The sequence below is a fragment of the Falco peregrinus genome, chromosome 10 (assembly GCF_023634155.1).
Source record: "Falco peregrinus isolate bFalPer1 chromosome 10, bFalPer1.pri, whole genome shotgun sequence".
Lineage (NCBI taxonomy): Eukaryota > Metazoa > Chordata > Aves > Falconiformes > Falconidae > Falco > Falco peregrinus.
The window spans coordinates 19,210,818-19,224,412 of NC_073730.1; the positions used below are offsets into that span (position 1 = coordinate 19,210,818).

Below are 13,595 nucleotides of genomic sequence, written 5' to 3' on the forward strand. Positions count from 1 at the left end.
CATTGGATGAAAAGAATATAGTATAGAAAGTCATACAAGTTTCTGATTGCCAGTGAGGGCATAAGAAATAAGGCAGGATCTTTTGGTTTGGTTGGTTTTTTTAACTTAGTGTTGATATGGGCCAAAGTCTGTTTCTCTTACCCTCTGCAGTCATAACACTGAGCACAGACGGACAGGTAAACAGTGGAAAAGGGGGTCACCTGTATTAATACACCCGTTTGGGGTTTATTTTGAAGAAAGTGAACATGCTTTTCACTCTTGTGGCCCAATTTCCATAGCTGTTTTCATGGAATTCTCTGGTCTGTTAAGCTCAAGGTATGCTTGCAGGAAGAATATTTCTTAACCCATCTATTTATGGGTTGAGAGTGTTTAAATGCTAAATATCTTGTAGCAATTTGTGCTGAGAGAGATGTGAAAAGACTAACTCTACATCCTTTCCTTGACTCTTTACAGTTCTGCAGAAGAACACTCAATATATTCTAGTCTTTGATGGGTTTGTCATTTTAAGTTGTTCTGCTTCTCTCATTCTCTGCACACGATCCATCGTTCTTGCCTTGAGACTACAAAAGGTAAGGACAGTGCTGGCAATCTCAATGCTTGCTTTGTCTCTGTCTTGTTTGTCACTAGTCTTGTGAAATGACGTGTTCTGAAACATTGAGTAGTAAAATCTGTTGCAGGAGATTGCTGACTTCCTATTATAGCTATCTCTGGAAAGGATGTGTAGATGTCTATGAAGTGTTTCTAGCTGTTTGTGTAGTGCTGTAAGTGAGAAAGAATTTCATTATGTCTCTCAATGGAAAAAGACTTTTCTTTGTCCAGGATTTTACGCAAAAAAAGACTTCTGAGTCTTTGGACTGCTAACAGCCAACACACCTTGTACCTTCAAAACATGAATTCTCCCTTCCCTGGTTTCAGAGTAGAATTCCCATAGAGGTCTGGACATAAACTAATGCCATCTAAACATCCCTCAAAGCCAGCTCTAACTGGAGAAAATGTAAAGTATGGCATAGAGTCTAACTGGCTGGGGTTTTTTTGGTCTTTCTGGGGCTGGAAGTACCCTCTTTCAGTTCTTCTTTCCTTCTCCTGCCGCAATCCCTGATCACAATCTGCTGTCACCTTCCCTGCTCACCCTCATTGGTGGACTGAGACTAGCCCTGTCCAACTTCATCTAAAGCTGCTTGCAGAGCTTCATGTGAGCAGAGTCAGCTCTTCTGGTCCAAATACTGATGCAGAAAAAACAGCGAGGCTCTGAGATGTGACGGCTTTATAACCATTAACTGACACAAACTTTGCAAGCACACAGCTTATGAGAGAAGAGCGTGGGGTAGGTGGGATATGGAAGTACAGGTACTTGCTGATCTTGTTCAATATATCCTTTTGGTAGCTTGTAAACAAGACAAGGGTGAGGAGGACACAATTCAGCAAAGGCATTGTTAAACTCCTGTCAGGAATAGGGACATCAGCATTTATTCATGAGCAAAAAGAGCAAGTGAAAGCAGGTAGGCAGTGTTGGGAGTGAGATGTGCTATTGTCTGCCCTCTTGGAAGTGAGCGCTCTCACCTTAGAGTTGTATTTGAGTTATTAATTTTCTTTCACTCCTTCAGTTGGGTGGCTTTGCTCTGTTGGAGGTGGATAGAAACTTTTGTGAAGGGTGTTAAAAAGGGGCTGACAGGTCATGGTTAGGCTAGTAGGGATTGGCTATGAAGTTAGCTCTTCTGTGGGAAGCTGGCTTTCACTGGCCTAAACCAATCTTAATTTTCTTCTTATTTCTGTTGCTATTGAGTGGGTTTTAATCTAGTATTCTGATGAATACTATAGGAAAAGGGGGTATGTGAAACTTAAGCACTGCTGCACTACTGGAGCATCTGTACATAATTTTCATCTAAGGTGACCTGTAACTAAACACCTAAATATTTGTCTATAGAGATTTGTGAACTTCTTCTTGGAGAAATATAAGCGTCATGTCTGTCACGCTGATCGCCTGGAGTTCATAAATGGGTGGTATGTCCTGGTAATTATCAGTGATGTGATGACAATCATTGGGTCGATCCTAAAAATGGAAATAAAAGCCAAGGTGAGTGTTTAATACTTCAGATAAAATACTAGTCTTGTTGCAACCAAGTGTAATGTGTTTAAACTTGGACAAATAACAAGAAGACTAGTAACTATGATAGCTCATTTTTTACTTTTGCTGGTTCTTACTACTTCAGTTCCTAGTGCTAGGTTGACTAATAAGTGGTTTCAGTCCCTTTTCCCCAAAGGCTTTCAGTAAGACCGTGTAAGCAATTCAAACATCTTACTTCCACAGTGCTAAGACACCTAATCCCTGGTATAGGACCTGGGTTGTGTGTGGTTTTTTTTTTTGTTAGGAGCTGTCTAACAACAACTTGGGTTGTTACAGCTTCTTACAGAAATGGTACGTTGTACAAAGGCACCAAGAGTCATCTCCTTGGATAAAACAGGGGTCTTGATGGCTCTCTGAGCTACAGGCACAGTGTCACCTGCTAGTCCTTGACCTCCCCGTCTGGGCTTGATGAAATCAATATGCTTTGTCCAGCTGGCAACTCTTCAGGGGGATTTTGGAGTTAGGTTTTTTGGTTGTGTTTTTTTTTTTAATTGTTTAAATAGAGCATTATGTCAACAATTCATGTGTTCGCTAAACTTTGTGTTCTGGGAAAAACAGGGTCAGTAGTGTGCTGCTCCTGCCTTGTGTGCTAAGGCTCAAAGGGCAGATGCCCAGAGTGGCCTTCAGGGGAGGCACCTGAGAACCTCCAGCTGCATGGTGAGGTGGGGGGATGAGGGTAGGAAATCTTGAGCTAGATGGGTATCTCATGCTTATTGCAACCAGTTCTAGCTTTCTGAAGTAAAATGCAAGTAGAATTGGTTATAAACTTCACTGGTAGTAAAAATGATGTTTGGGCTTCAAAGAGCTGCCAGCCTATTGCATTCAGAGATGTAAATACATGTAGCATGGAAAGAGCTGTAGTCCTGAGGCTTACTTTTTCATTTAAATAAAGGCTCATGCTTTTCTAAATAGTGAATGAGAGCTTGCTTGCTTAATGATTGCATATATTAACCTAATTTAAACAAAAACTTGGAGGTATTCAGTCTAATTCTAAAACTGTTGCAACCAAAGTAAGGTCTTCAGTTGCTCCAGACTTCGTGCAAAACTTCAAGAATATCAGCGTAGATATGCTTTCATTTGCAGCACTATTGCTTATGAGCGATCTCGGTAAATAACTGCTGTTCACTTTGGTCTGATTTTTGTGATGTAGCAACATCCCTTCACTATTGGCTTGCCCTGCTTTGTTTGTTTGAGCTGCTGGAACTTGAATAGCTGTCAAGTTGGCATACCTACTGCTTTGTAACTTGACCACCTGCTCTGTTTGGATCCCTCAGAACCTCACAAGTTACGATGTCTGCAGCATTTTACTTGGAACATCAACTTTGTTTGTCTGGGTTGGAGTCATCAGATACCTGGGATATTTTCAAACTTACAATGTAAGGCAGGAGCCAAATATTTAACGATTAAAGCATATATTTATGTCTGTCACTCTTATTCAGGTCTCTTTAACTTGTGGCTTTTTTCCGCTTCTCTGTTCCTCCACCCTGACTTGTAGGTGCTCATTTTGACTATGCAGGCGTCATTGCCCAAAGTGCTAAGGTTTTGTTGTTGTGCTGGAATGATTTATCTTGGCTATACTTTCTGTGGCTGGATTGTCCTCGGACCTTACCATGAAAAGGTACATCAGTAGTTTTACTCTTTTTCTGCTTTAATGACACATATCTGTGTATAGTTCCTAGTTATAACAACAGAAGTGGATCTTAAATTCAAGTTTCTGTTTAAAAAGTGTAACGTGAAGAACACGGGAGCGTTTCCATTTCCATATGTACCTCCTGCCACCTGCTTCTTTTAACAAAATAACTGTTCTTGCTTTCACTGTGTGCTTGAACTCGATGTAATCCCCAGCACAAGGCTGGGTTTGTGAAGAGTGGATGGTTTATCCAGGCGATGTCTGGCTGGAGACCACAAGCGCGTTGCACCGTCTCTCTCGCCCTCTCCTGGCAATCCCGGTTCAGTGGGGTTTGAAGATGCACCAACTAGTTCAGTTACTGTTCCTGGGAATCTTTTGGCTTTGACTTTGTTTTTCCAAATCTTTCTGGTGCCGTATGACTTCAGCTCCTAAGTCTTGACTCATAAAGGGCTGGATGAGTGCTTGTCTCGTTTACTTGGCTTCCTGTGGGGGTGTGTGTTGTGGGGTGTTTTGCTTTGGATTTTCATGGATGTTGGGGGGGGGTGGGGTGTTTTGTTTATTAAGGTTAATACCAGAGTATGTGCCTGGTAGGTCATCTTGTCTGAAACATGGGTACAGGAGTAAGGCTTCGTACATTCCAAAACACAAGCAAAAACAACTGTAAAGCTCCCCCCTGCCCCCCCCCCCTTTGGTGGATGCTCTATGTGACAGTTTGAAAAAAGGCAGGTTCCTGTTGTGATATTCTAGATGTCCATTGATGAGTAACAAATGTATGACTTCTTGTTTGTTGGTGACAGTATACAGTCTTAACAGACACATGCTGCAGTGCGCTTTTTCAGCTTCTTGTTTCCCCAGAGCTTGGATTCCTCTAACGTAATGTAATTTGCTCCATTGAGAAATGTAGGTATTCAATCCACACGTTTTCATGTTTTAAGTTGGTGACAATACATTTCTGTGGGATGCTGGATGCTGCGTGATCCTTAGTCATGCCAGAGGCTCAATTATTTATAACAAGCACAGCGTAAATACTGTTGTAACTTCCCTGCAGCAAGTACGTTAATTATCTGAGCAGAAGGAGGTGTAGTCAATGTGCTTATCTATGAAAATGTTACCTCTTGCTAGTGTCACCGATCACTGTGGAGGAAAGCCAGCGCAGCTGGGGGGGGTGTTCTGACAGCTCCCCGCTGGAAGGCAGTGCTGCCCAAGCCCGTGGCTGGGCTTGCCAGGCTCTCCTGCTGCACCAGTGCCCCCAGTAACACACGGGAAGGCTTTCCCTGCTCTGCAGGTATGCAGGAGCCAAGTCCCTATGTTCAAAACCAGGGGAATATGTATGTTGCTTTTCCTTCCTCTACTACAGCCAGGGAGAGGGAGTGGGAATCCTGCGTTTTGTTACGTTGATCCAGCGGCTATAGGTGAGCAGCCCTTCGCAGGTCCGTCTTTGTGTCAGTGCATCGAAACTCATGGGTTGCTCAAAAACTACCTGTGTCATGCACCACTTCTTCCCAGATAACATACTGCTGGGTTTCATACTAGCTTTAAAAACGCATAATAAGAGTAAATAAAAAAGCGCCATAGTTAAACCCAGACCTACTATTCTTGTACAACTGTGTTCTCCTTACAAGTGTATGCTACTTCACCTCTTGTTTTCAATATAGGACTGCAGTCCAAGTGAGTGTAGTTGTGTTACTTCATTGATAATAGCTACATTAAAACATTGTGTGTTAATTCATATTGTCCAATAAAGTATAGTTAACAAATCCAGTTCTTTGGAGGGGTGGAGCAAGAGTGGGAAGTGTGCTTACCTGGTGGTTGAATGGAATTTAGCCTCAGGGAATGTTCCAGCCTGGGGAAATGGAGCTGGGAATTTCAGAGAATGTCCTTGAAATGAAACCATGTTTTTGTCCAGGGTCTGCTTCAGTAGGTTCACAATACAGCTATAGTTCGTATCTACAACTCGGAAGGCTTTCTGAATGACAGGTAGATGATGTTGTTGCAAGACAAATCTAGTTTAGATCGTTCAAGCTCTGAAGGCTATATGCTGTCTCCAATTCCTTAATACAGTATTGATTAATTACCCATAATCTAGTAATGCGGCCGAGCTGGGAAACCAGAGAATGTGCATTTTGTTCCCAGTGCACCACCACTGATTTACTGTATAGATTCTGTGGAATCGCATTATCTGTGCTTTGGCAAATGGGATGATATTTTCCTGCAGGTCTAAAATTGCTTAAAATTCGGTAACTTAAACTTTCAGTGCTGGTCAGTTATTGACTGTATTGCATGTTGAGCACAAGAAGTTTATTTTTTGTTAATCTTTTATTTCTGATGTCAATATATAATGCTTAGCCAAGATTGTATTTCTACATGGGTCTGTTACTAATGTGTATGTTTTGGCCTGAATGTACAGGAAAGAAAGTGTGGTAGCATTTGATTGATGGGGTTGGCTTTTTAATTCTGCAATGAGCAAAACTGGTTTTGTTTTGTGTGTTTGTTTAAAAAAAATAATTTACTTTTGTTTTTATAACCCTTTTTTCACTCTCCATTTAATCTGGGTGACTGTTCTTCACATTCTGTCAATAATTTGTACTTGTTGTTTTCTAGTTTGAAGATCTGAACACAGTGGCTGAGTGTCTGTTTTCTTTGGTCAACGGTGATGATATGTTTGCAACGTTTGCTCAAATCCAGCAGAAGAGCACCCTGGTGTGGGTGTTCAGTCGGCTGTATCTGTATTCCTTCATTAGTCTGTTCATATACATGATCCTCAGCCTTTTTATTGCACTCATTACTGACTCCTATGACACCATCAAGGTAAAACATTTTTCTGCTATGCTTCTGATCAGTTTTGTATTGATTCTTGTTAATCACTCAGTAAGATACTGTCTCTAGCGTTAGTTATGATGACTGGTGAGACTATTAAAGTCTCTTAGCTTAGCCTGTTGTGAAACTGGGGGGATGACTGGGTAGTCGTACAAATGACTAAGCAATAATTGGTTTGGAAGATAATCCTTAGTGTGTATCCCTGTTTTGTATTTCCTGCTGCTTCACCTGGCTTCCAAAAGGTAAGTGGAGGGATGAGTGGAAAGAGTCAGTTTTTTAGGAAAACAGAGCTGGGTAAGTCATGTTGGAAGTGAATGTTTCTTATGGCACCAGAAGCTGAGGTCAGGAAGAGTTTTCTGGCATCTCAGGGAATATCCCCTTGGCAGTAGCGTGGCAAGAGGCCAAGCAGATAACTCTAAACTCATTTAAGTGTCCAGGCTTGCTTAACGAGCTGCTTGGAAACGTGTGGTTAAAAGGAAGTGTCTTCCAAAAGACGCGCTACTTCTTGTTCAAGTTAAAATTGTGCCATCCATTTCCAGTACAAACTGGCTGAAAGTGAAACTAAGTTTTCAGTAATTACCTTTTGTTCTTGTCCTCTAGTACTGTGTCCCCTTTGTGCTCCTGGTAGCTGCAGTAACCAGGGGGAAGGCAATGTGGATCATGCTCTTTGGCTCTCATTGCTTTTTCTTGTCTTAGTATCAGATAAACAGGCCAGCAGAATCAGGCTAGTCTGGCATGAATTGCAGCTTCCAGGCCAAGCAAAAGCTCCACTTTCTAAGCATCTCGAAATAAAACTTAACTGTCTCTGCTTCTGAGTTTATTGCATGGTCTGACCCGTGAAATGTTTCCCTGTTATTCATCCTTCCAAGCACTCATGTGGATCAATGAGGAGCTGTTCCAATGTGCAGAACTAGTGTTTTGCAGAGCACTTCTTCAGCCTGCAATGCTGAATATCCACATTAGGGCCCTTCAAATCTAGCATTGGGGTGGCTATAGAAAATGAGCCCAGGGCGCCCACAGTGAGTGAAGCAGCTCGTGTGAACAAGGGAGGATCAGTGTCAGTATGATTTGAGATCACTTTCTTGGTCTTATGGATAGCAAACAAAATTAATGTTGGTCACAGATTCTCTTACATTTTATGTCACTTAGATTGCTTTATTCCATCAACTACATATGTGGTGTTTCTAGGATGGGATTGTATGGTGTTTTTTTTTCTTCCTACAGCAACACTGAACAAGTGAACAAAGTACTCTGGTTTTGAGTATCACATTCTAGAGGAAGTTTTAGAACACATCATGCCTGGTAACTTCTTGTGTGTTGCAAATGAAACACATTCTCTTTCAGAAATACCAACAAAGTGGGTTTCCAGTAACAGATCTACATGAATTTCTGAAAGACCATGGCACTGTTGGTTACAGAAAAGAAGAAACTTCCATGCCATTCATCTGCTGCTGTAGGAGGTCAGTAGGGTGTTTTTACTGAGTGTTTTTCTCAGAAGTATGCAAGTTAGCTTCTCACTGCAAAGTGCTGTTTCACAAATGCTGGAGCACCCAGAATTCAGCCTGTGGAATATTTGGACATTGTTGTTCCTCTTGTGCTTTACTTTGTGTTGGATCTTTAGTCTGCTGATAGTGCAGGAGCAGCCATTCTGAGCTTAAATGCATGTTTTAAGTGTTTTGCTCATAGGGAAATTACCATGCAGAAACTGGTGGAAGCTGATGGAAGGACTGCAGAGTATAACATGGAACTGCTGAGGAGTCAGAAGCAAGCTAAGTCCGCTTCATAGGGTTCTGCCAGTCTCCTATTTCCAGCAAGCTTTTCCACAGCTAGGCTGAGAGTTGTACCAGAAAGTAAGAGAATGCAATTCGGCCAGGGGACCAGTACTTAATCCTGAAGCTATGCTGTGCCTGTGAGGCAAACTGGTTCAATAACATAGGTCAGAATATTGGGAAACACACTTGTAAATGTCTGGTTGTGACCAAACTCAGGCCTTTGGAGGTCTTAGCAGTGTTTTTGAGCTTGTGTTGGTGAGAGATGAGCATCTCGCCTGGTGCTTGCTGGTCTGGAAGTTGACTCTTTGAATTCTGTTTCTGAGAAAACCTGGTTGTGGGCACTGTGCAAGGAAGCCAGGCTTTGGGAGGAGGAATAGAGCTGAATGTGAACACTTACTCAATCCTGACTGGTGTAACAAATCCTGTTTTAGCAGTACGGAACTTGTCTACTTAGATACTGAGGCTTTTGTGAAATACAACTTTATACTTTTGATGTACTCTGGTAGATGGAAACCTCATAGCCAAAAGGAGTATGTGAGATGATGATGGGCAGGTATCCCAGCAGTTGCTGTGGATGCTTGAAGGCCAGCTAGTTAACAAGAACTCCAGCCAGGTACAGCTTCAGGTTTCACATACAAGTCATTGTGCAGGATCAGAGACTTCTGTCTGCTTGAGTGTAATAAATATGCTTTACAGTAACATGCTGCAGAGTATTGAGGGCTCAAGCCTAGTAGCTGGAGTAAAAACCTAGAGGTTTTGCTACTATAGCAGTTTCTGCTTGATTGTCCCAGTGCAGGTGTTGGAGCTGTATGCTGAAATAAGAGAGCACAGAACAGTGGATTAAAACCCAACTTGTATGGGTAAATGCTTCCTATTGCATTTCTTGCTGAATTAAAAATTGTGGGTTTGTTTTTTGCAGACAACAGAGTGATGACAGCTTGATACTTGTGAATTTTAATGTATAACCATCAATTAATAACTAATACATGCTAAGAAAGCATAGTTGTACGGAGAAGAATAATTCTCCAAATTGCAATGAAACTCACTATCTGGACCTGCCTCGTTGTGAACAGACTAATCTTACCTAATTAAGGTGTTTTCAGAAGAAAAACTGCTAATGTGACATCAGCTGGCTGACCAGGAGGAGAGCCAAGAAGCTGCATCTGGAAGAGAGCTGTGAAGAACTCTGTTCTTGCCCCAATGTCTGTCACGTTAAAGGCTGATCCTTGAGCATTGTCCGTGGGAGCTCTGTTTTGCTAATCACATCTAGGAGGAAAGAAGGTGGCCCTGAATAAGCTGTTACTAAGAAAAATTTACAATTTAAAAAAAATATTCCATGTTAAAAATACTAAATAAAAGGTAATCGAGAAGAAGGGAGGAGTTCTTCACTTAAAGTGATGCATTCAGCCTGTAACTTCTATGTGGTACAACTCCATTTCCCTGAAATAAATTTTTGTAAAACTACAAAGCTGCACGAAAGTGTGAAATAACTGCTATTCTCCCCCTTGTGTATCATTTTAATGCAAACCTTGTATAGATCACAGTATTTTCTTCAAGAGCTTTACTAAAAGCAAAAGCTTTTTTTTTTGGCTGTAAGTCTTTTCTATTATGCATACAATATTTGGTATGTACTGTGCCTAAGTTGAAATTACTACTTTAGCTATATGTAAACTCTTTTCTTGTGTGGTTGGAAACTTCCATGGCAAGCATCGTGTGAAGAATAAGAAGTTTATTGCTTTTTTTTGTTGTTGGGGTTGGTTTTTTTGGGGTATTGCATTGTTGTGTTGCTATATCCTGGAGGACAGATTATGGCAAAAACAATGCCATGGAGTTGGCTTGCCTAAATACTTCCATTTCAAGCACATGTTAATTGGAAGAAAATGTGTAACAACTGAGTCTGGCAGCTGATTTTTCTAGGTGTCTTTGGGGTGGTCATCTGTAAAGTACTGTATTTTTCCCTTAGATCTTCATAAACTCCTTTTCAATGACAGTAGAGCACTTTCTGTAGCTCTAAAGCACTTCCAGTATAGTACTGTGTATGTGTTAACCAGGTAGTTCTGAAAACTTCTAGTGCTACTGACTGTTCCTGGGTGGGCAGACTGTTATATTAGGTGCCCCACTTTGAATGGGGCTATCTGCTCCGTAAAAAAACCAAACCCACACCTGTAGCAGCTGATGTTCACTTCAGTCAGAGTATATTGACTAGGACATGGGATTGATACGTGTTCTTGAATACTAATGGTGGACTCTGCAAGTTCTGGTGGTCTGATGTTTCAAATGGCGAAGGGAATTAGATATGCTGCCCTTGCATGAATAAGGTGAGTAGCAGCTTCTTCCCCTCCCTGCCCAAGAAACTGGACAGTGGGAAAAACCAGTGCTGGATTCATACCTTTTTTGGTAGGTTGAAAGACCTGTTTTTTAACAGGTCTGTTTTCATTCTCTGCTTCCACTCTGGGATGTTTGAAGAAGAGAGGCTGGTAACTGCAGACTCTCCATCAGTGTTTCTGGCCATCAGGTAAGAGCAGTGGTGACTGAAGGTCTGGAAAGGTGTGCCGTTTAAATATTTCCTGCCTAGCATTTGCCTTCCTGGCTCTTTTTTTTTTTTTTTTTGTTGGAAAGGAATGACGTTTTGTCTTGCTTAGACTACAGCTAGATATCTAGGAGAGATGGTTTTCATGTCAACATTTCTATGCATCTAGGCTCAGCAAATTTTAGTGCTTCTCTTGCTGAAATGTCTTTGGGACAGAGAATCTTTCCATCCCAGCCTGCGCAATACCTTCCTGTGGCTTCAGCTGTCACTACAGCTTGTGGATAAAAATTAAATTGTTACCAATAACCAAGATTTCACACTGTTGGCAAAGATTTTCAGTAACTGTTTTCATCAAACATGCTAACTGTGTAATCTAGGACAGAGGATTACTGTCTTCCACTTGGGACAGAAGAGCCAGTTTTTCTCCTAGTGTTCGTGTGCAGAACTTGTTGGAGTCAGTGTTAGTCTTGCAGTGTATGCTGTGGAGCCCTGGACAATCCAAGTGTTCTGCAGACAACAGAGGTGATCAGCATTAACTGATTGCTGGCAGAGTTTCTTGGCCCATGCTGTGTGCTGTCTTGCCTTTATTGTGTAAGATGCTGGTGTGTTCTGTGTTTACTGCTGTTTTACTGGTGGCTTTCTGGAATGCCTTGTTTCCGAATCAAACAATTCCCTAGTAAACAGGACCAAAATCCAGCACATCTGAAAATGCATTGTGTTGTACCTTCTGCCAGTACTAACAGAAATCTTAAATTAGAGACTTGGACCTAGAAGAAGCAGGTAATTAATACTACGTTAGTGGATAACTACTCATATAACATCTTTCAGTATGTGTTGCCCTGGTAGGGCATACAGATACCTTGGGCAATACATGCTGCCAAGGGCTCTTGCCTGACCGTGCAGTTCTGCCCCTTCTGTGAAGGTGAGATGTCGTTACTGCTAGTGGCTGTGAACTGCCAACACTTGATGGCAGCAGCAGAAGTCCTTGGGCTTGGATTTTTTTTTCTTTTCTCTTTAATTTTTGTGCAGTGCTATCTAAGGTATGACAGCAAGTTGTGGAATTACTTTCTGACTTACGAACAGTGTGACAGGCTCTTGACCTTCTGAGGTCTAGTGCCTCTCTTCCCTAAAGCAGGTGAGATGCATCCCGTCCCCTTGGCACTGTGAGCCACTGTGCAGGAGCCCCCAAGCTCTGACTCGCTGCTCCTTTCCAATTTAGTAGGGCATCGAGTGTGACCTGCCAAAGCCATGGCTTAGATAAATGCTTGTTTGTGAGAGAATCCTCAGGGATTAAGGGGGAAAGTATTACCAACCAAAGGAATGTGGAAAATACCTATTCTTACTGATTTTAAGACTTAATTTCTATAATAGAATCAAAGCTTTCTTGTCCAGTATTGATTAAAAAAAATACATTAAAAAAAACTCAAAGATGCTTGCTGGCTAGACCACTGATTCAGCCTTAGCATATTAGAGCAGGTGACTGTGTAGTAGAAGCCAATCTGTGTCTTCACCATCTGTTTAGTGTTGTGGGGTTTTTTTCTCTTGGAAAAAAGATAAGGGCCACTTGCTAGAGCTTCTCATTGGCTCTCTATTTCATGGAGGTTAAACTTAACAGGAAATCTGATGTACGTTGTCTCTTAAATCCGTGCATTGATACAGATTTAAATACAGTTGCTGACATTTCAACTGCTGAGGAGGTGATGCACAGTGATGGAAGTAGAACTGGAGCATAAGTTTTGCAAAGTGTTCTGAAAATGAGCTGTTACTTCTGGTTGTCTTGTTTCCTGGGAGTATGAAGCTTTTGCTAATTGCCTTTAGGACTTAATGAAAGGAGGAGAGAAGTGGGTGGGAAGGTTGCATTAGAAGGAAACGGGCAGGAAGGGGAAGCAGCAAGCTTCCTGAGCCATTTTCAAGGTGAGCATTCAGGTGAGGAGGACAAGGTTAATAAGAGTTCGGGCTTGTACTTTGGGGCTTTGTGGATAAAACGGGGAAAAAGCTGCTGGAGCGGAGGCTGCCTGGCATTTTGTATGTAACGAAGTATATGATGCTCTCACCCAAGGCTCAATCTAGTCTTTAACACTGTGTCCAGGTTTCACACCATAATCATCAGGACTTCTGAGGAGCGGAGCAGAGACTTTCTGCTGAGGTTTTCTTCTGTCCATTCTCCAGCTCTGAGCAGACCTGTGTGGAGCTCTGTACTCCTTGGCACTACACCTGGTCACAGTAACTGATTAGGGTAGGTAGTAATGGTTAGATCCATGTGATCGTGGTCTCAAGATAACCTGGATCTTGTACCAGCTCCCAGGTCTGAGTTTGGCTTGCCCTTGGTGGCCGAGCTGTATGCGCAGTCCTGCCCTTCGGTGCTGAGCCAAGCTACAGGTTTCCATGCCGCCGTTGGGTGCGCGGTGGGTCTGGGTTGCTTGGTTTTGTACTATGTTTAAAAGAACAGCTATGTATGATGCTGGAAGGAAGCAGAACATGTGCCTGCCTGTGCTGTCATGACCCAGTCATGGAAGTTACTGCGGTTTTATCTGCCTTTTGCTTCCCAAAATGTGGATGATGGTGATGGACCTGGCGGGCTCTTCGGGTAGCACAGCCCTCTAGCTTTCTGCCGCTCTCGGTTGCTCGAAGGTCAGACCTGCGTGCCTGGGCTCTGCCCGCAGCTCGGGAGAGCCAAACCTTCGCACCCGGGGGGACGGGGACGGGACGGGACGTATCCGG

General features: G+C 42.4%; 1 protein-coding gene across 8 annotated transcripts in view; it reads left to right on the top strand.

Moving 5' to 3' along the window:
* MCOLN2 (mucolipin TRP cation channel 2) overlaps positions 1–13,595 on the top strand; it is a 31,164-nt gene that overhangs the window by 12,082 nt on the left and 5,487 nt on the right. For 5 of the 8 annotated variants that reach the window (XM_055815325.1, XM_055815329.1, XM_055815324.1 and 2 more), the window contains 6 exons: positions 454–569; positions 1,925–2,074; positions 3,400–3,501; positions 3,621–3,743; positions 6,357–6,563; positions 7,917–8,032. In XM_055815325.1, the coding sequence (XP_055671300.1) occupies positions 454–569; positions 1,925–2,074; positions 3,400–3,501; positions 3,621–3,743; positions 6,357–6,563; positions 7,917–8,032 (814 nt within the window). Of the gene's footprint in view, positions 1–453; positions 570–1,924; positions 2,075–3,399; positions 3,502–3,620; positions 3,744–6,356; positions 6,564–7,916; positions 8,033–9,140; positions 9,227–9,263; positions 9,813–13,595 lie in introns of those variants that run through there. The other 3 variants (XM_055815330.1, XM_055815328.1, XM_055815331.1) reach the window with 2 other exon arrangements.